This window comes from Notolepis coatsorum (assembly GCF_963971535.1).
Source record: "Notolepis coatsorum genome assembly, chromosome: 3".
Taxonomy (NCBI): domain Eukaryota; kingdom Metazoa; phylum Chordata; class Actinopteri; order Aulopiformes; family Paralepididae; genus Notolepis; species Notolepis coatsorum.
The window spans coordinates 85,361,040-85,385,144 of NC_140167.1; the positions used below are offsets into that span (position 1 = coordinate 85,361,040).

General features: G+C 42.9%; 1 protein-coding gene across 1 annotated transcript in view; it reads left to right on the plus strand.

The window, feature by feature from the left end:
• LOC311226196 (glypican-1-like) overlaps positions 1-24,105 on the plus strand; it is a 118,069-nt gene that overhangs the window by 58,336 nt on the left and 35,628 nt on the right. The window contains 3 exon segments of the mRNA XM_084311571.1: positions 21,670-21,828; positions 23,565-23,574; positions 23,576-23,780. Of these exon segments, the coding sequence (XP_084167697.1) occupies positions 21,670-21,828; positions 23,565-23,574; positions 23,576-23,780 (374 nt within the window).

Below are 24,105 nucleotides of genomic sequence, written 5' to 3' on the forward strand. Positions count from 1 at the left end.
TCTATTCTACTCTGCCGTTTCGCTTTTCCAATGCCAACATTTGCGGATGGTACCTGGTTGGTACCTGGGACACAGAGGACAGAGAGGATACAGAGGACAGAGAGAGGACAGAGAGACACAGAGGACAGAGAGACACAGAGGACAGAGATAACAGAGAGGACAGTGAGGACAGAGAGAGAGGACAGAGAGGATACACAGAGGACAGAGAGGACAGAGAGGATACAGAGAGGACAGAGAGGATACAGAGAGGATACAGAGGACAGAGGATACAGAGGACAGAGATGATACAGGGGGGACAGAGAGGATACAGAGGACAGAGAGGATACAGAGAAGGGTGGAAGATGTAACTATTGCCGCTTTTCCACTGCATGGTACCTACTCGACTCAACTCTATTCTACTCTGCCGTTTCGCTTTTCCAATGGCAACATTTGCGGATGGTACCTGGTACCAGGTACTTTTTTAGTACCTGCTCTGTCGAGGTTCCAAGCGGGTAGAAGCAATACCAAAAATTTACGTGAAACACTGCCCTGACCACTGATTGGTCAGAAGAGAGAATTGTCACCACGTTATCATTGCGCTACACAGGGACGTCCTGCACAAAACACAAACCCACCATCTTTAAATAGCCTCGCTACTACTAAATATTAGGGATGCACGATAATTATCGGGCCGATAATTATCGGGCCGATATCAGCAATTATTGTTTGTTTGTTTGTTTATTTACACATATAAAAACAATTACATATATAATACAATATAATCCACAAGGGATGTGTAGGAGAATTGCCTAAAAACCCTCAAGGGGCTGCATGTGGCATTCACCAGGAAGCAAAATTACATTATATCAAGATCAAATATAACCCCCCCCCCCCCCCCCCCAAACAAACAAACACACACAAGCAGGCCTACATAGACACCGAAGCAGGCACCCATGCCATACGATTTCTGGTAGAGAAAACAATTAATGACAGGAAGAATATATAATAACGAAATGCAATAACAAAATACAACAAGCCATCAGACCACAGTTTGTAAAGGAAGTCCATATGGGAAGTATTGGTGATCTAGGAGATGAGATTTCAGTGCTCTTTTGAATTTCAGAAAAGAAAATTCCAAAATATGTGGAGGCAAAGAGTTCCACAACTTTGACCCTCGGTAGAGCAAACAAACTGAGATTGGGAAGTGCGGGAAAAGGGTGGTCTAAGCAAACGGGAAACGTGTGGGGTAATTATGAATTTGGTGATTGTGGGCAAACATGTCATGAAAAAAAGGGGGAAGGGCTCTGTTTAAAGAACTATGCACAAATAAACCAGTCTGAAAAAATGCGGTGTGGGTGAATTGGAATGAAGTGCGTTTGTTTTGACTGTAGGCTCCTCCCGTTTTGCCAGTACTGTGGTACGACTGATAGCGTGTGGTTTAGGAACAGGGCGTTTTACACAAATCCAGCGCTCCCTTTCTTGGCTGTGACGTAGCCACGTAAGTTTCTTGAAGCAGCGCGGACGTCAACAACAAAGATGGCCGCGTCGGTACTCGCAATAGTTTCAGAGGAAAAAGTTCGCTTGTAATAAATGCAATGCAGAAGTTCCACGAGGAGGGAAAAGGGCAACAACTTGTAATACATCCAGCTGACGGGTCACCTGCGGCATCACCACCCCTACGATGGTGTGTTATTGTGTTAACTTAGAAGCCTACGACGACGCGAGGAGCTAAGCAAAGCTAGCCCCTTTCATGGCTGTGATGCAACCCTCGGTTGAATACGCAGTCACTTATTGCTCCGTAGTAGCCAGGTTAATTTGCACCACCAAGGACTGCTTAAAAGCTAGCGGCTTGAGCCCTTGGGTCATCTCTGTCAAACTTCTTTAATTTAGCAAACGACTCGTCAATAGGTACAAGCGTGCTCGCGCCGTCGTCGTGGGCTTTTAACACCGTGGCGGTGGTGATGTTGCAGGGCTATGTGTCCACTCAAAGCCTTTTTTTCAAGGCTCCGCTTTGAAAAAGAAGAACAAAAAGCTTCGAGCGTCTTAGGTTGGATGTATTATAAGTTGTTGACGGATTGTGAATTTTCATTTGGAAAAATAAATATGGTCACTTTATCAGTCAACTGTTGTCTTGGCTTTTGTTTCTGTTGTCTGGTTAGGTCAAAACTACAGGAATATACATTTAAGTTGGTGTTAAGTTATTGTCCTGGGAAGTCTTTTTATGTATTATTATTATTATTGTATTGTGATATGTTTTGTTTCATGTTGGGAAAAAATAAAATTTGATAAAAGAAATACATACATTTAAAAAAAAAATTATAATACAATAAATATCGGTTATCGGTATCGGTATCGGCATTGAGGAGCATAAAGTTATCGGTATCTGTGTCAAAAAATCTATATCGTGCATCCCTACTAAATATTAGTGTAAGCTACTGTACTGTAATTAAACGCTATCAGTTCTAACTGCAGTGGTACATCAACTATAGGTTCAGGTTCAAGGAGACTGGCTCTAAGAAAAATACACAGGCACCGCGATCTACGTTTGACCTCTTATACAGCCTTTGAATACAAATACGTAACTAAGCAGGCCTGGCTGACTGACTGACTGACTGCTGACTGACTGGCTGGCTGGCTGACTGACTGACTGACTGACTGACTGGCTGACTGACTGACTGAGGGGGGAGAGAGAGGGGGGGAGAGAGGGAGAGGGAGGGAGGGAGAGAGGTAAAGGGGGAGGGGAGAACCAAGAAATTCCTTCTGTAATGTACTGATTTCTTTTGTTTTCTCTGTTTGATTGTTTTGATTTGTTTGGCTTTGGCAATGTAAACATATGTTTCCCATGTCAATAAAGCCCATTTGAATTGAATTGAATTGAATTGAGAGAGAGAGAGAGAGAGAGAGAGAGAGAGAGAGAGAGAGAGAGAGAGAGAGAGAGAGAGAGAGAGAGAGAGAGAGAGGGGGGGGGGGGTAGAGGGGGAGAGAGGGAGGGAGGGGGAGAGAGAGAGGTTGAGAGGGAGGGAGGCTCTAAATGGAAAAGATGTACAGAAATCTTAAAGATGTTTCTATGGTGTAACTCCACATGTACCAGTCTTACACAGTTATTTAGAGAACTATACAGTATGTTTCTTATAAAACCGTCTGAAGGCAGAACTATATGTTTCTTACTAAATATGTTTCTTATAAAACCTTCTGAAGGCAGAACTATATGTTTCTTACAAAATATGTTTCTTATAAAACCTTCTGAAGGCAGAACTATATGTTTCTCACAAAATATGTTTCTTATAAAACCTTCTGAAGGCAGAACTATATGTTTCCTTATATTCTGAAGGCAGAAACTACAGTATGCTTTGTATAATCCTTTTCCACATGGGGAGGGACAGAGAGAGAGAGAGAGAGAGAGAGAGAGAGAGAGAGAGAGAGAGAGAGAGAGAGAGAGAGAGAGAGAGAGAGAGAGAGAGAGAGAGAGAGAGAGAGAGAGAGAGAGAGAGAGAGAGAGAGAGAGAGAGAGAGAGAGAGAGAGAGAGAGAGAGAGAGAGAGAGAGGGGTCTTTGATGGGACGGAATGCCAAAGGAATGTTGTGCTTTCCTGGTTACCATGACTACCACTGCCAGGTGTGATTGTTGTATGTCGGACAATGAAATATGAAGCCTGGAATTCCTGGTAATATTAATACCAATATTACCATGGCAACCAGGATCAGGTGAGATATCCCACTGATTACATTTGACTGATGTTGGAATATTATCTGCACAATCCCATGCTTAGTCAACTATTGGAAGAGTCCGTTGAATCGTCAAATCTATGATAATGCTGATTGGACTCAAATGAATGCATTCACACAAAATGAAAGGTGCTATAGATAACATTTAGCCACTAGATGTCGCACTAGAGCATTTATCAAATATGAAAGGGGTACTGTAGTTTAAAGGGTTGATTAAAGGCTTTGGTTAAAGGAGTAAGGTAGTTTGAAGGGTTGATTAAAGGCTTTGGTTAAAGGGGTAATGTAGTAGGGTTGATTAAAGGCTTTGGTTAAAGGAGTAAGGTAGTTTGAAGTGTTGATTGAAGGCTTTGGTTAAATGGGTAATGTAGTTTAATAAATCCTTAAAATACCTTACTCCTTTAACCAAAGCCTTTAATCAACCCTTTAAACTACCATACCCCTTTAAATCAAATCAAATTTATTTGTAAGGCCCGACAACACACGTTAATGTCTCCATGGGCCGGACACGTCTTCTTTAAACAAGTCAAGAAGAAACATCACAATGAATCAAGAACAAAACAAAAAACACCATGAAATCCAAAATAAAATTTAAAATAAATGAATGCAACACTCCCAGACATACCCCACGCGAAGGTAAGGAAAAACTCACAAAAAAGCTAGCAATAGGAAAAAAGCACAACAAGGAAATGGAAACCTTAGAAAGGCCGTTCAAGGGGAGATCTCCCTTCTTAGATGTCGGTGATAGTAGTGTTGCTATGGATGATCAATGGGTGGAGAATAAAACAGGTGAAACAGTTGGTATGTATGTACATATAAAACTTGTAATAAAATATGTACATGATGCAATAGAAACTGGGGTACATAAGAACATTTTTGAAAGATTGAAAATAGAATAGAGCTAATAACGGTATTTTTGCACAATTGTAGCGGGCATGGCCAACCGCATTTCACTGTATGCCCTGGTGATGAATAAACTCTTGAATATTGAATCTTGAATACATGTACAGTAGTAAGCATATAATGTGAATAGAATAGATACATGTAGTAAGCATATGTGAATAGAATCAAAGTATATAAGTGAATTGTGAAATTAAGTAATAAATAGAACTAAGAACTACTGCAAGCGTATGTATACAGGATGGGATACAAGACGATGGCTCAGGGCCATTATTGTTAGGATAGGGGTTGGCGGAGCCCAATTGCAGAACACAGGAGGAGAGAGAATGGAGCGGTTTAGGTTGGTTTTAATTGTGACCTCCCAAGCAGACAGTTTCACAAATAGGAATGTGCGACAGGTACAAGAATGTTCTTCAGAAGAGGAATGGTGTGTTCCTTGTGCCGCACGGGGCGTCCAGGTGAGCGGAGTACCGGAAGGCTTCCGCCGTGATGGTGTGGAAGGAGGAGGGGTGAGGAAGGCTCTTGCCGTGATTATAACACATATGACCCGGGCCCCCCCCCCCCCAAGGACTTTGGACTACTTAAAATAGACTCCCCCTTCCACCTGATGGACATATACTATGTACCTGTACTACTATTATTTATTATTTATATACATGTAGAACTGCTCCACATGGTTTTTAATATATCATGCTTTAAGTACTGTAGTTTTAATGTAGTTGGTGTTTTTTTATATAGTGGTCTTTTTATTGTAGTTTTAACTATATATTTTATATTTTTTTATTTTTTTTATATATATAGTGGTGAGTGTCTATGTATTGTGACTGTATGTTTGTCTTTCAACCACTGCACAAATGAAGTTCCGAAAGGAAAATAAAGTAATTTGAAGTTGAAGGGGCAGGAGAAACCACTCAGAATAGGTCGAGGCAGAGCAGGTATTGTTCGACGCTGCAGGTCAGACAGAAGGTGGTATGAAGCTGATCCATAATCTCAGTGGGGGTAGAACAGTCACTGCAATCTTGGCCAAAGCCTTTAACCAACCAAACCTTTAACCAAAGCCTTTAATCAAATCTTAACCAAAGCCTTTAATCAACCCATTCAACTACCTTACTCCTTTATCCAAAGCGTTTAATCAACCCGTTGAACTACCTTACTCCTTTAATCAACCCTTCAAACTACCTTACCCCTTTAACCAAAGCCTTTAATCAACCCTTTAACCGCTTAAGCCTGAGCGGTCCGGTACCGGTACAAAAATAATATCACGTCATAAATAGATTACTACAATCCATATTAATTAATGTTGCGTTTCTTTTTCAAATGTAGCCAAGAGTAAGACCCTAACCCTATCAAAACAGCAGTCAAAGTGTATATTTTCAGCACTATGTCTGTTTACCAATGATTTTAAGTTGTATTAGCGAAATATGAGTTTATAAATATCTCTGCGCATCCCGGCAGAAACTGGATGAATTAGATGGAAATAAAGGAAGCTGTCATAATTGTGTGTAGTCCTATGAAAGAAGAGAGAGTCCCAGGGTTTTCGATGGGCTTTCGAATTTCATAAAACTACAGTACCCAGCTCACGCCAGCCCCTGTCAAACTTGGAGCCGTCTGGCGTGAAATTCTTTTTGAACGTTATTTTTCATGATTAGGTCTCACGGGTCGTACAAACCTGAACGTTATTGCCATAAAATAGAACATAGTTTGTTTCTGTATACCTTTCTGCAAAATTCAGTACTGTATCTACAAAAAACCCTGTAAATCATCTGCCCTTTATTAATTTGCTTCGATTTTATTTACACTTGATCTCAAGAAGGTACTTAATGAGGTACATTTTTCACGTCTGGTCAATGGTGCTATTTACCATCAAAGATATAATAATAATTTATTTATATTCTCCTTTGGTCATTACAATTTACTCAAGCATAGTAACAGACACAATATTTCTAACACTGGGAATACATTCCCTGAGGTCCATAAATGTCCCTAGATACCAAGAACATGCAAATGGCCCTTGTAGAAATGGAGCAATCTTTCATTTACTGGGGTATGTACTTTTAGGTAAGGTAATTTAAGGGTTTATTAAAGGCTGTGGTAAATTCCCACAGAACTTCTACAATAATTTGAGGTTATTGTAGTACAGTACAAATGAGATTGATTATCTGGAAGGAGGAGAAAGGGATCATATTGATAGAATTTGTTGATCTCCTCATCTGACTTAATGCAGATGAAGAATTAAACGTGTAGGCCAGACAAACCATGAACTATAGTCCAATTCAACATTTATTTGATCAGAGCCAGGAGACCAAGGTGAATAGGACAAAAGATTATCAGAAAACATTAACAGGGCTATCTGTGTACAGAAATTACAATCAGGTTTGCATTCTCAAACCTCAATAATGTACATAAACAGTCACTTGGTAACATAATTTGAACAAACATTGACCATGCTGCACACATTATACATGAGTAAATCTGGTTTCAGACATTAAGGATTTACACTAAACTTTAAACAACAAATGGTGTTTTCCCATGTGGTGGAGCGGTGGAGCCCACAGACCCCTGGGGTCGGTCTGGTCTGGGGCTCCCGAACTACCAATTTGTCTCCTCTTATATACTATAATTTCTAGCCAATAATAGAATACAGTTTACTAGTACAGTTGATCCAATCATGCGTCTCCTGTGGGCGATCTCCTGTGGGGGCTGGCAGCCCCCCCCCCCCTGGGTTGTGGCGACGTGATGGGACAGAGATGGAGGGGGCCTGTCGGTGGCCCCCGTCGGTGTGGTCTTTTGCTGAGTACAGAGGGGTTCTGCTGGTGGCCCCCGTCCGTGTGGTTGCTGTGTGAGTCTTCTTTCAGTAAACAGAGGGGGGGGTCTTGGTGGCCCCCCTCCTTGGTGTGGCCGCTTGATGAGTACAGAGGCCTGTTCCAATAAACCTTTTACCAACTGTATCTCCATATGAATTTACACATTTCTAATATTATGATTTACTCTTTTGATACTAAACAGTTGATTAATAGATAACTTTGTTTGTGAGTTAGTGTCCATGCTTCAACAAGTCTAAACTGGTCTGCCCTGTGTTCAACCCAGCTGTCTCTGCTTCTACATTTACATACTGTCAATTCGAGAAGGTGTTGTTTGTTCTCTAAATTAGTCATTGCTTGAGTGGGGGTTGAAATAACTGTTGCTGCTGTTATCTGATGTAACTGTCTCAAGTATGGTTCCTTATTTAGCCACTGAGTCCACTCTGCTATTGAAAGGTAGCTGTGATGATCTCTGATTATTCACACATATCATTTATGAAATTCAACTCAATATTTACCACATTTCCCCGTTTTGACGATTCTTATCGTCACATATGATATATTGACTTGATTTTCTATACATACTAACCATACATAATAAAATACATTTTTTCCAAAATTAAAATTCATTTTTTTCAAAATTTCTAACAACAATTAAAAATAATTTTAATCTACACATCACAAATTGAATCTAAAAATCACAAATTTAAAACCCAATTATCTTAATCTACAGGAAAGTTTGTTCCCACACTCTTTTAGATGATCTGGTTGAGAGAAAACATACATTAGTATCACAATATTTTCATTTTTACATTCATTCAATAATCTCTTCTTTCTGCTAATTTTCCTTAAGATAGTACAATCACATCTGCATAATCAACTCAGTTGGTCTTCTCACCTCTCCCCCCTTTATGAACATACCATGGACATAATACCTACCACCTCAGCGCACAGTCGGACAGGGAGGGCGGAGCATCACTCAAGGAAAAAAAAAATTTCACCACCTCTTTTCGGCCACAATCTACACCTAATATTCTACCTATGTGCATGTGTTTAGTACTCTTGCGTTGTGTCATAATCTATACCAGTTGTTACCGCTCAGTCACCTCCCGTTCAACATACCAATCAATCACATCCTACAGAGGCCCTTGCTCAACTCCAGTCTCTGACCGTTTTCGCCCCCTCCACCCCATGTCGGCCAGCCTCAGCTGCAGCCAATGTTTGTAGGCCTGTGACCTCGTCATATTTTGATCCATGACTGTATTTCCTTGGATCTACAGACGACCCTGTCAGCCTGGCGGTTTGTCCCAAACCTCCGGCCGCTGTACTTGGGGCTATTTAGAAGGAGGGGCCAGCGTCTACAAGCGACCTCTCTTCACAATCCAACAATCTCCCACAGGAACTGACTGAACGGGTTCACACCATTGCGTCATAATCTAATGAAATGTATTCCTACACATCTTCCATGATTCCTCCACCTGTGACGGTCCGTCCTCCCCCTCGACTGAAACTGCGAGGGAACAAAACACAAAACAAATTTTCTTTACACAATATGTCAAATATTCTCAAGAGAAGCCAAATGTTTAACCATTATGCAAACGTGACGGGACCACTTAACTGTCATCGATCTGATCCAATGCATCCCAGCCTTGATCTGTTCCAATGCATCCCAGCCTTCAACAGTCCTCTCACCAGATCATGCAACACAGTTTTGGGAAAAAACAAAAACCAAACAATTAACCAAATATTTAAACATAACACATCCTCCGACCACATGTCTTGCAATTTTCACATAAAAAATTACCATTCATACCTAAAATAGTAAATCAATGAAATAAAATAAAAACCAGGTTTTCCAAAACCATCCATTCAACATCTCATCACCCAACCGTTCCATTCACACATGTCAGTGACTTTGACACCTCTCAAGACAGCACAATCACCCCTACAGGTTACAACCAAACACCTCTCAGTCCACACAACTACAGATCAAAACACTTAGAAAATAAACCCAAAAATGTACATTCACGCTCACCCATACAAAATTAAACTTAAATAAAAGTAGTATCTGTACCAACACCACCACTGTTTCCAAAATAAAACTTTAAACCTTGACACTCAACCAAATAATATGACATAAAATAAACGCTTTCATTCAATTTCTCATAAAAGAAATAAACTCCAAAACCAATCAAACATCACCATTCTACATCATCCACACCTCCTGAGCACCCCACAGTGGCTGTTACTTTTAAACAAAGCAAACTCTTTCATTCAAATGATATGAACTGAAATCAAAAAATGACATCGCTCACTCCTTCACTCCTGCATCAAAATCCCTTTTATACAAAATAATCTCTCAACCACACAAAATAACCAACACTCTCTCTCATTCTCAGCCACACAGATCATCTCCCTTGTCCTTTCTTATCACACATCCTTCATATTATAAACATATACTTTCAACACACTCGTTAATCACTCCACATCTTTGACAAACAAAGGTTAGTTTGCTTCTCCCTCTTCTGCTCTCTCATCAGGCTATACTCATTATCAGGCTAATACCATCTCTTCTTAACCTCTACTCTCAAAGGGTCTAGCAGAACCCCTTTCTCAACCTGAAGTCACCCCAGCCTGCTAGAACTGGTGATAACTCCAGGTTATTCCTTCAATCAAACAGGCCGCCCTAATCAAATGTAAATAACCTCATCTGATTTGGCTCCTACTCAACCGTCTCCTACCCTCTTTTCTTAAATTAGCTGCTTCCTGTCTCAACATTTCCCCCGTCGTAAAAAACAACTGTCAACTGTTATCTCACTTTCTGCAATCCTCACCTCTGACCTCTACTTCCCCTGCTTCTCTCTGATTTGCTCCGCACCGCCTTCCTGTCGTATAAAACAACAGTCATTGTAACAGCTGTACATCTCGAGCCTTGAGACCTGTCACAAAAGGATTCCTACCCCCCTGGGCAATATAACCCTTCTTGTCCCTTGCTCTAAAAATAACTCCATCTGTTATCTCACTATGACTGTTCTCTCCTATCTCCACCTGTGACCTCTTTCCTGTTGCATCTAATCCCACGCCATCCTGTCATAAAAAGAACAGCCATTGTAACAGCTGCCCATCTCAACCCCCCTGGGTCCTCCTGTAAACACCAAAAAAGGGTTAAATTCACACATTTCATCCCCCAGAGGCAGCTGTCCCCTAGAGTCTAAAAGTAATACATTCGCCTGTCCCTAACAGCCAAACACAGAAAAATTACAGACTAAACAGCAAATCATTACAATTACTGCAAAAACACAATCATACAGTCATCAAAACAGCATATAAACAAGTCCCTCGTCAGTAAATTATCCTGCTTCACAACTGGGCTTGTATCAAATTCCACCATAAAACATTTAGCTTATACAAATCAACAGTGTTACAAAGATTTAACCAATTACACAAGCATCAACCGATTCCAACATAGCAATGCAACAAAATATACCCCAACAAGCCTACATCATTAAATTATCATCCCCATGATCTAAAGACTTGCAGCAAACATTAATATAAACATTATCCTATTTAAATCAACAGTGTCATTAAAGCAAGCATCAACAGATTCCAACATCACGGTTTTACACAACAATATTCATGCATATTACAAATATAAGCATCATTATCAAAAGCCACCCTTTAGCAATAAAACATCATTAGTGGTTAGTTCCAAATGCTCCTTTCTTCATACACATGTGATAAATTGATTCTACTGCAAGCAACATGTAATTCTAGTGTAGAGCATCTTTCCAAATTCAGCCTATAGCTACTCTCAAACTCCCCCCTTTGGTCAAGAATATACACCTGTGTCCAATGTGTATATGTATGTTCCTAATATTAATAATACAATCACCCAGAGTAGCTAGTTTGTGAACTCCAGATTTATCATAGGCAATGTATCCATTATTTCATTTCTCCTCAATAGGCTCACTGTATTGTTTGCAGCCTAAGTAAACCCCTATTGACTATCTCCCCTAATCTAACCACCATACATGTTACATCTCTTCCCCTGTTCACACAAAAATACAATGTACAATATACAAATACAACCATATAACACAAAGCTAAATATAAACTCACCCGTTTTCCCTGGCCCCTGAGCGAACTACCCCGAATGAAATAGACCCAATCCACGCTGTACCGCGCATGCGCAGTGGCAACCGATGCGACTGTCCCCATAACGTTGCCACGACAACCAAACTCTGCCACGACATCCTAACCATGCCACGACATTCTAAACATGCCACGACATTCATAAAAATGCCACGACATTCACCACGTTCTCTAACCCTTCCCCAACATCATTCTCAAAACTCGAAACGTAACATATGTCGCACGCAAACGCCACAAAACAACGGCACGCAAGCTAACTAGCTTAGCCAGCTCTAATGCGACGTTCAAGGCCCTCACGGGAGCCGTGCCTTTCAAGATCCGTTCATCCACGCAATTCGCTCAGTACCACCCAAAGCATAAACAATTCACACAAGCTTAAAATAACCAACCACTCTAACAGAAAATAATTTTTAAAACATTCTCACCTACCAACGCCGCACACATAGTCCTACACGAATCCTTTCTCCTACTTTCTCCGCCTCACTTCATAGTACCGCGAACGTTACACACTCTCCTCAACACCATGACGTCATCAAGCAGCGACTTCTTAATATCATACTCAATCGCTACCGCATCAATAATAACCCTCAAAACGGCCACAATCTCTCCACCCTACGTCTCGATTCGCCTCTTACCTGCAATCGCCGCCACAGTGTTTAATCAATCCTCTCATAACGCCATCGTAACGTCCCCAGTTTCACCGCGAACTTGTCCACAGAGCTAAGCTAGCTAGCCCCAACCACCAGTAGGACTCGCCTCAGACCTATGTTCGTTGGTCATTAAAATATCCTAACAATACAACAATAAGCTCCTACGTTTCGCCAATCATTCCTAACCATAGCCATAGTCCCCCATACAATTCCTAACCATAGCCATAGTCCCCCATACAATCATTACTGAATGTTTAAGCTTACCATAGCTCCGTTGAATACCCACTAAGTACTTATCAGTCATCTCGACCGAATTGTTCTATTAAGTACATTGTTTTTGTATCACAGCGCACGTAATCGAATCAACAGGCCGGTTTCGCTCAAGATTAAAAAGGACCACCCGATCCGTTCGATACTATGCCTAAGGACGACATATATATCTTCATTTAAATTAGGCCGATTGGTCCCTGACTTCAGTTCGTCCATTATCGAGCCTTCTTGAACACGCCGGCACCCTCATCTTCTATTAATTACTACGTGTTAATCCTGTAATCGCACAGACCCCCTGCGCTGATCATGTTATCTCACTCCTCTTTACCATACCTGACTTGCATGTTCTGAATAGTAACAGAGCTCTTCTTTACATCGAGCCCGACGCATTTATGCCCATACTGTCCTCACTCACGGCCCCTCGTCCCGCGTATCTGTGACTATAAGCAGGGTCATAATGCTCATCGGACACAGCTCTCTTTCCATTTCAGAACAATCAAATCAATCCAACTTACCCGCGCCCCCTTCCTGAGAATAATTTTAGGGCAATTATATACTCAGAACGCGCCCCTGTCGTATACACCAGACAACCGTGCTTCCTAGCCAGAAAAGCCTTTCATCTGCCGTCATGCAACGCTAATTCCAATAACCATGACCAGATAGTCTGTGCCCCACCAATACGTCATCCCATTACATGCCGTCACTTGGTGCAACCCCCCCGTATAGTTCATAAAGTATATTCCATACGAGACCCAACCCAACCCCCGTGGCCCGCATAGGCCGGGACCGGCCTCCTGTGTCTGAACAAACACACAAACATAAAAAGCCCACGTTTGCATGTTCACTGCACAACAAGCGCGATCTTCATACCTCCGGACATCCTAACCTAAGTCACCGCTCCCCCATCCCCGCATGCAAAAGCCATATTCACCGTGGGTCCCAACAAGTGGCGTACACAACCAACCTTCATCCTGTCCCTCTCTCCTTCATTCAGACAACAAGCCCCTCGTCTATAACTTCAAACGCAGCAACCCCCAGCTCTTTGCCCCGTGTCCCCAACACACAGCAAGGTCCAGATTTGTTATGACAAGACCCTACCGCACCTTTTCAGGGGGAGACACAATAGGGTGGGAAGAACGGCACCATTTCTGTGGTAAATTCCCACAGAACTTCTACAATAATTTGAGGTTATTGTAGTACAGTACAATGAGATTGATTATCTGGAAGGAGGAGAAAGGGATCATATTGATAGAATTTGTTGATCTCCTCATCTGACTTAATGCAGATGAAGAATTAAACGTGTAGGCCAGACAAACCATGAACTATAGTCCAATTCAACATTTATTTGATCAGAGCCAGGAGACCAAGGTGAATAGGACAAAAGATTATCAGAAAACATTAACAGGGCTATCTGTGTACAGAAATTACAATCAGGTTTGCATTCTCAAACCTCAATAATGTACATAAACAGTCACTTGGTAACATAATTTGAACATACATTGACCATGCTGCACACATTATACATGAGTAAATCTGGTTTCAGACATTAAGGATTTACACTAAACTTTAAACAACAAATGGTGTTTTCCCATGTATTTACTCACATAAAATGCATCAGTCAGTCTCTCTCGGTGGTGGAGCGGTGGAGCCCACAGACCCCTGGGGTCGGTCTGGTCTGGGGCTCCCGAACTACCAATTTGTCTCCTCTTATATACTATAATTTCTAGCCAATAATAGAATACAGTTTACTAGTACAGTTGATCCAATCATGCGTCTCCTGTGGGCGATCTCCTGTGGGGGCTGGCAGCCCCCCCCCCCCCCCCTGGGTTGTGGCGACGTGATGGGACAGAGATGGAGGGGGCCTGTCGGTGGCCCCCGTCGGTGTGGTCTTTTGCTGAGTACAGAGGGGTTCTGCTGGTGGCCCCCGTCCGTGTGGTTGCTGTGTGAGTCTTCTTTCAGTAAACAGAGGGGGGGGTCTTGGTGGCCCCCCTCCTTGGTGTGGCCGCTTGATGAGTACAGAGGCCTGTTCCAATAAACCTTTTACCAACTGTATCTCCATATGAATTTACACATTTCTAATATTATGATTTACTCTTTTGATACTAAACAGTTGATTAATAGATAACTTTGTTTGTGAGTTAGTGTCCATGCTTCAACAAGTCTAAACTGGTCTGCCCTGTGTTCAACCCAGCTGTCTCTGCTTCTACATTTACATACTGTCAATTCGAGAAGGTGTTGTTTGTTCTCTAAATTAGTCATTGCTTGAGTGGGGGTTGAAATAACTGTTGCTGCTGTTATCTGATGTAACTGTCTCAAGTATGGTTCCTTATTTAGCCACTGAGTCCACTCTGCTATTGATAGGTAGCTGTGATGATCTCTGATTATTCACACATATCATTTATGAAATTCAACTCAATATTTACCACAAGGCTTTAGTTAAAGGGGGTTTCCACCATCTAGATGCTATTTTAACATGTGTCTTATTTAATGCATAAGACAGTGTGTGTGTGTGTGTGTGTGTGTGTGTGTGTGTGTGTGTGTGTGTGTGTGCGTGTGTGTGTGTGTGTGTGTGCGCGAGCGTGCGTGCGTGTGTGTGTGAGTGTGTCTGAGTGAGTGTGTATGTGTGTGCGCGTATGTGTTTGTGTGTGTCCTACACTGCACTCTGTAAGCAAATTAACATATTTTATAGCAGGATGGGCTTCCATTACCTAGCAACCCTGGAATGTAGTAAAGTGTGTATGTCTGTAAATACCCTGCTTTGTCTGGGCTGGCAGACGGCTACATGCTAGCCTAGCCGCCTTAGAGCTATCCTCAGAGATCACAGCTACATGCTAACACTAGCCTTCTTAGAACTGTCCTGAGAGATCACAGCTACATGCTAACACTAGCCTTCTTAGAGCTGTCCTGAGAGATCACAGCTACATGCTAACACTAGCCTTCTTAGAGCTGTCCTGAGAGATCACAGCTACATGCTAACACTAGCCTTCTTAGAACTGTCCTGAGAGATCACAGCTACATGCTAACACTAGCCTTCTTAGAGCTGTCCTGAGAGATCACAGCTACATGCTAACACTAGCCTTCTTAGAGCTGTCCTCAGAGACCACAGCTACATGCTAACACTAGCCTTCTTAGAGCTATCCTCAGAGATCACAGCTACATGCTAACACTAGCAGCCTTAGAGCTGTCCTGAGAGATCACAGCTACATGCTAACACTAGCCTTCTTAGAGCTGTCCTGAGAGATCACAGCTACATGCTAACACTAGCCTTCTTAGAGCTGTCCTGAGAGATCACAGCTACATGCTAACACTAGCCTTCTTAGAGCTGTCCTGAGAGATCACAGCTACATGCAAGCTCAGCAAGACCGACGGCTTCTCAGTTACAGTGGGTGACAATATTGTCACAAGGAAAGAAGATATTACCTACCTGGGTTCCATCCTAGAGGCAAATCTTTCCTGTGACAAAATGGCATCCAATGTAATAAAAAAAGTCAACCAACGAACACGATTCTTGTACCGGATCTCCTCACTGGTAAACAAGAATACCCTGAAGACTCTAGCAGGAGCACTCATTCAAGGGTACTACGACTATGCTTGCACCTCATGGTACCAAAGCACCTCAAAGGCGCTAAAAACAAAATTACAAACATCTCAAAACAAACTGGTCAGACTACTGCTTGACCTTACTCCTAGAACCCACCTCACCCCTGCCCACTTTGACAACCTAGGATGGCTTAGAGTAGACGACAGAGTACAGCAACTTGCAATGGGCCTGGTCTACAAGATACACTACACGACCAAGGTACCCATGTACATGACAAAATACTTCCCAAAGGTCAGTGAATACCATGATCACAACACCAGAGGGAGCTCCACAAATCATGTTAAACCCAGATTCGGCTCAAACAAGGGACTAAACACGTTTCGCAATTATGCCACATCAATGTGGAACGCCCTACCCAAAGCTGTAAAGGAATGTGAATCACTACCCACTTTCAAAAACACTCTCAAAAAACACCCAAGGGAGACTGCAACTCGAAACTGGCCCCTGTAAATGTCCGAACACAACCCCCTCCAATGTACAGTAAATTACCAAGTATGGTCTTGTCAATAATCCAATGTACAGTGTTGTTTGTACAGTTGTACAGTGTCCCCCACCCACCCCTCCTACCCAACCCCCCCCCCCCCCCCACTCCTACCCAACCCCCCCCCCCCACCCACCCAACCACCTCCAATGTACAGTCCCCCCCCACCCCCACCTACCCAATCCAATGTACAGTTTCTACGCCTAATGTATATACTCTTTTCTTTCTGGACTCTTTTTGTATCACAAACAGTACTGTAATTGCAAATCTGGTATGTCATAAATGTATAGATGTAGCAGTACTGTCTATCTGTATGTCATATATGTTACGATGAATTGAAAATGGGGGACCCTGATGTAAACAAGACGAAAGTCTTTCTCTGGTCTGCATCCCCTTAACAATTGTATGTATTGAGCCGTACTGTACTGTACCCATTCTGCAATCTGTTAATACAGTTTTTCATTCATTCATTTCATGCTAACACTAGCCTTCTTAGAGCTGTCCTGAGAGATCACAGCTACATACTAACACTAGCCTTCTTAGAGCTGTCCTGAGAGATCACAGCTACATGCTAACACTAGCCTTCTTAGAGCTGTCCTGAGAGATCACAGCTACATGCTAACACTAGCCTTCTTAGAGCTATCCTCAGAGACCACAGCTACATGCTAACACTAGCCTTCTTAGAGCTGTCCTGAGAGATCACAGCTACATGCTAACATGCTATCCTCAGAGATCACAGCTACATGCTAACACTAGCCTTCTTAGAGCTGTCCTGAGAGATCACAGCTACATGCTAACACTAGCCTTCTTAGAGCTGTCCTGAGAGATCACAGCTACATGCTAACACTAGCCTTCTTAGAGCTGTCCTGAGAGATCACAGTTACATGCTAACACTAGCCTTCTTAGAGCTGTCCTGAGAGATCACAGCTACATGCTAACACTAGCTTACCCAGTTAGAGACAGAGAGAGAAAGAGAGAGAGACACAGAGTCAGTCAACTAGAGAATGACAGCATGTTGTCTAGTGTTAGTCCTTGTACCAAGAGCTCAGTCAACTAGAGAATGACAGCATGTTGTCTAGTTTTAGTCCTTGTATCAAGAGTTCAGTCAGTCAACTAGAGAATGACAACATGATGATTGTTGATTGAATGATTATGATGATGATTATTTGTATTATTGGTGGTGGGGCTACATTTGTTAACGTTTGGATCACTGACTTCTTAAGTCTTTAACACAAGGTGACCTCATCAATCTGCTGAACCAACAATATGTTTTCTTGTGATAAGCAGGAAATACTAGTGTGCACACATACACACACACACACACGCACACACACACACACACACACACACACACACACACACACACACACACACACACACACACACACATATGCACACACATATGCACACACATACACATACACGCACACACATATGCACACGCCCTGGCATACACACGCAGCTATGAAAGATTCATGGTGTGGGATGATGATGATGATGATGATGATGGGGATGATGATGATGATGATGATGATGATGATGATGATGATGATGATGATGATGGCATCTTTCCTTCTGCTCCACTTATTGTGGTCAGACACACACACACAGCCCACACACAGATCACACACACACACACACACACACACACACCCTAGGCCATGACATGACCTGTTAGGAACAGTACAAAGGGGGAGAGGGGGGGGATGGATGTGGAAGGAGATCAGTGTGGAGGCGGGGGGATTGGGGGGGGGGGGGGGGGGGGGGGGGGGGGGTCACATGCAGCCTGGGGCTGGCTGGCTGGCTGGCTGGCTGGCTGGCTGGCTGTCTGTCTGTCTGTCTGTCTGTCTGTCTGTCTGTCTGTCTGTCTGTCTGTTTGTCTGCCTGCCTGTCTGTCTGTCTGTATATCTATCTATCTATCTATCTATCTATCTATCTATCTATCTATCTATCTATCTATCTATCTATCTATCTATCTATCTATCTATCTATCTATCTATCTATCTATCTATCTATCTATCTATCTATCTATCTGTCTGTCTGTCTGTCTGTCTGTCTGTCTGTCTGTCTGTCTGTCTGTCTGTCTGTCTGTCTGTCTGTCTGTCTGTCTGTCTGTCTGTACTTTATCTCACTACTAAGGCACTTTGTCTCACTACTACGGTACCTTGTCTCACTACTGAATGAATGAAGAATGAATGAATGAATTTATTTAAACAGATGTTAAAAATACGCACAGGATTTAAAACCCAATTGGGCCACAACCATCACATGCATTGTACTTTGTCTCACTGACGCTGAGAGGCGCTCAGGCACGTTGGAAGGGGTGGTGCGGGGGGTGCTGCAGCATCCCCCCCCCCCCCCCCCCCCCTCAGTTATAATTTTTTTATTTTTTTTTATGACAGTATTTATATATTTGTATATTATATACTGTAACTGTATAACTGTAACACTGTATATTATAAGTTTATCCTGCTCAAAGTACTTCACCATTTTAATATTGTGTGTATTGAGCCGTACTGTATTGTAGCCATTCTCCAATCTGTTAAATAAAGTTTTCATTCATTCATTACACTACTGTACGTACACAATCATACGTGTAAAACCGACAAGATTGCAGCAGAGTAGATTTTCGAGTGATGACAGACTGTCACAGACTGATTGAATGACAGGTGAAACAACTAATTGTATTCACCTCCCGTCTCCCGCCCTTCCCACGCGCCACGAACCACTGAGCTACTGTGATACAGTGCTTGCGCAGTCAGTCGATTTGAGCTAGTAGTCAGACTTTGCTAGCACAGAATGTCTCACTTGCAGAAAAGAAAAATATCAGATTTCTTTTCGAAACGCCGGTCCCAGTGACAGTCCCACTAAATCTGATAAACGTCAGAGAGAGACAGAGACGACAGGTTCAGCCTCAGCATCAGGTATTGAAGAGTTAACTGAGTCTGTTCCCCTATACCCCCCCTCGGGCGCCAGGGGCTTCCACTGAGGGGTGATGCAAATAGGGATGGGGTGTTATGGCAGCTCATGATGAAAAGAGTGCGCACCGAGTCTGATCCAGAGTTGAAGAATTGGCTCCAAAAGAGAGACAACTGGATGTCCAACAACATCCAAAACAAAATCTTACAGCTGTTTGCCCATGATATTCAGCGACAAATTAGAGGCAAAGCATCCAAAAGCCCATTCTTTGGCTTGAGCGCTGACGGAACCACTGATGTCACTCACTGGAAAAGAACAATTCTCGTGTAATATACAGTTCGCCGATGACAACTTAGAAGCTCAGAACTTTTTTTCTTTTTTAATAAATGGAAATGTATGGTTGAAACATGCAAACGTTCAAACGCACACACACTAATAAGCATTGGAGGGTTTTAACCAGGGCCGGACTGGGGAAATCATTCAGGCCAGGAAATATTGTGCAAAATATAGCCCCAGTCAGGCCACTTTTTAAGCAGGGGGTCTGGGGGTCCCCCACCAGGATTTTTTTTGTTACAAAGACTTCATTTCCTGCATTCTGGTGCAGGATTTTTTTTTATTTGTACCCTTTAAATGCCAGTGTTTGTGATGGCATCACAAATTATTGTTAAAAAACAGGCTAGCATATGTATGATTAGCAACAACGATTTTTATGGATTTTCAGTTTTTTTGTAATTGATAAATAGGCCTACAATATTTTATTCAACTTCAGCCCTGATCATAACACCACATATTCATTTGATAATTCTAACCCTTTAAATGCCAGTGTGTGTGATGGCATATATTTGCAATATATCAAATGCAAAGTAGATTTTTCTGGGGGGAATTATTACAGGCTAGCATGTGTCAATGATTAGCAGTTTTTTGTAAGGGTCCCGCCTCCACCAATCACATGCGGCTCCCTTTGTGTGTGTGTGAGAGCAAGAGAGAGAGAGATAGTTCTCCAACTTGTGTGAGTTGCAGTGATCTCCTGGTTGTTCCCCACCTAGGTTATCTAACTATTGCGCTGGTGCAACTAGAAACACTGGCCTAGCCTGCTTCTAAGTTCAGTGGCCTGACTGCAAAAAAATAAATAATTTTTTTTTTTTTTGTAATTTTTTTTTTTATCATCTGGCGATGCCCCCGCGGTGGCTCAAAGGCCGCACCCCCTACCGATTTAAAGTTCCAACGTGCCTGGAGGCGCTTGTGGAATTCCCCATCCCTGGATAAAAATCGGCTGACAGGCAATTTATGTTCTATGTAGACTATCTTGTTGCAAAATAATAATAACAATAATAATAGCCTCATTAAAATACTCAGTTAGTACTCTCAGTGTCGACACTCAGTGTCGTTAGTACAGTTGGTTGTTTTCAGCGTTTTATGCATTTATCTGTTATTTAGTTAGGCCTACTGGACATTTTTGCTGTAAGTTTCATACTGTAAGTAGATTTGTCGTTCTTGTTTATTTATTAAGTTAAACCGTGTTTAGAATTTTTTTGAGTTTGTTAAATACATGATTTAAAAAAAATTGTGGCGAGTGACGTTTTTTTTGGTGTTTGCTTATTTCTCACCACATATCAAGCCTGCATCATTAGTGGAAGCTAATTAATCTGTCCACGCTGAATTAAACCCTCTACTTTTATTTTTTATTTTATTTAGCCATGGTTAACTTACTGGGGGGTCCGAAACTCAAGATTAGCCACCTACAGATGGCAGGAAGAGGCGCGGGGTGTGACATATTTTAGTTGATGAAATATTAAACACTTTTTAATTCATAAAATTAAATAGAAAATAGCCGTTATTTATTTCCATATTATTATTATTTTTCAAACGTACAGGAAGCCATGCAGAGTGACTGAAGAGCCGGATGCGGCCGACCCCTTAGACTATACGTTTAACGTGGCTACACAGATCCACTGAAACAGATATTTAAAAAAAATCTTCACTTTAAAATGCGTTTTCGAAAATGCTGTGTGGATGAAAAGCCCAAATGTAGAGGAAAATATGCGTTTTGCAAAATATCCGTACTCGTGTGGACAGGGCCTAAATTCACCATTTTAAATGCCTTTTACAGTACCTGCTGTTAACTCTCTCTCTCTCTCTCTCTCTCTCTCTCTCTCTCTCTCTCTCTCTCTCTCTCTCTCTCTCTCTCTCTCTAGGTGAACACCTACACATGTGCCCTCAGGGTCTAACGTGCTGCACCAGTGCTATGGAGGCCAACATGGCGTCGCTGGGAGCCAGAGAGACCGAGGGTCTGATCAGAGAGGCTGGTCGATCTCTACAGGCTGCTCTCAATGCTTTATACAGGAGCTTTGACAGTAAGTACAGCCTGGTCACATTAAAGCTAGACGGAGTAGTTTATATCTACACAGAGTCTGGTCACATTAAAGCTAGACAGAGTAGTTTATATCTACACAGAGTCTGGTCACATTAAAGCTAGACAGAGTAGTTTATATCTACACAGAGTCTGGTCACTTTAAAGCTAGATGAAGCTGCCTGTACGTCACACAGCCTGAAACACACTCCTACACAGAGCTGCCTGTACGTCACACAGTCTGAAACACACTCCTACACAGAGCTGCCTCTACACCTGTACGTCACACAGCCTGAAACACACTCCTACACAGAGCTGCCTCTACACCTGTACGTCACACAGCCTGAAACACACTCCTACACAGAGCTGCCTCTACGCCTGTACATCACACAGCCTGAAACACACTCCTACACAGAGCTGCCTCTACACCTGTACGTCACACAGTCTGAAACACACTCCTACACAGAGCTGCCTCTACACCTGTACGTCACACAGCCTGAAACCCTTGGGGGGGGAGGACGACGGGATGGGTCAAGTGCAGAGACTAAATGTCATCAGCGACCCAATGCTCTGTGTGTGTTCCTGTGTGTGTTGCTGTGTGTGTTCCTGTGTGTGTTGCTGTGTGTGTTGCAATAAAAGACTTCCCCTCTTCCTCTCCTGCTCCTGTACCAGCTGAGCCCAGTCAAACCCGCCCTGTCGAGGAGGCTGACAGACGGCAGCATCTCCGCAGCACCTCTCCCTCTGCGGGAGAGAGTTGAACAGCATCCTGGCTGGTGCACACATAACACATACCACTGTCCAGGAGCGTCTGGGAAAAGTGCATAAATCTTGCTTAGCGTGTGCGTTGCATGTGTGTGATGTGTGTCAGCGGGTGGTGGCCTTATCACATTTCATTGTCTGGCGGAGTCCCTCTCATTATAACACTCAGTGAGGGGTCCCCTGCACACACACACACACACACACACACACACACACAATGCACGCACACGCACACACACACACACACACACACACACACACACACACACACACACACACACACAATGCACACACACACACAATGCACACACACACACACACACACACACACACACACAATGCACGCACACACACACACACACACATACACACACACACACACACACACACACACACACACACACACACACACACACACACACACACACACACACACACACACACACACACACGCTAACAGGCCTGTCCCTGGAGGCAGTGGCTGCTGCTGCTAATGAGCGTTTGACCCACTGAGACGCCAAGAACTAAAATCACTATAGATCAGAGAGAGAAGGAGGGAGGGGAGGAGGGGAGAGAGGGAAGAGAGGGAGGGAGGAGGGGAGAGAGGGAAGAAGGGAAGAGAGGAGGGAGGGAGGAGGGGAGAGAGGGAGGAGGGGAGAGAGAGAGCGAGGGGAGGAGGGAAGAGAGGAGGGAGGGAGGAGGGGAGAGCGAGGGAGGGAGGGGAGGAGGAGAGAGGGGAGGGAGGAGGGGAGAGATGGAGGAGGGGAGATAGGGAGGAGGGGAGAGAGGGAGGGAGGAGGGGAGAGAGGGAGGAGGGGAGGGAGGAGAGAGGAGGGGAGGGAGGGAAAGTGAGAAAGGGACAGTGAGAGAACAATAAAAGGAAGTGGTAGTGATATGACTCTTTCGGTTTTTCTCTCTCTCTCTCTCTCTCTCTCTCTCTCTCTCTCTCTCTCTCTCTCTCTCTCTCTCTCTGTCGTCCAGCCTACTTCACAGATCCATGGTAGTTCCGAGAGCACCCTGCAGGAGGCGCTGTCTCCCCTCGGCCCCATCTACACACAGAACATCAACCTCTACAGCGAGCTCTACAGTGACCTGCGTCGCTACTACCGAGGCTCCGCCCTCAACCTGGAAGAGATCCTATCAGAGTTCTGGTCCCGCCTCCTGGAGAGGGCCTTCAAAAACTCCACCCCTGAAGGGGTAAATACAGTAATTAATTCAATAATTAATTAAATAATCAATCAATCAGTAGTAAACAGTCTTTTGTATATAATAATCTAGTCCAGGGGTTCTCAAATTTTTTCATACCGTGACCCCATTTTATTTAGGAATTTTTTTGGGGACCCCACATAGTGTAATTTCAACGTGGAATTAAGGAATATCAAAATAAAAGCACACGTTGTTGAACTTGATCATGCATATTTATTAGAAAATGTAATTACAGCACTATGTTATAAATACACAGTTATAAAAACGAGGCATATTTAGCCAGGATATGTTGCCAGAACATTAAAAAAAATAAAAT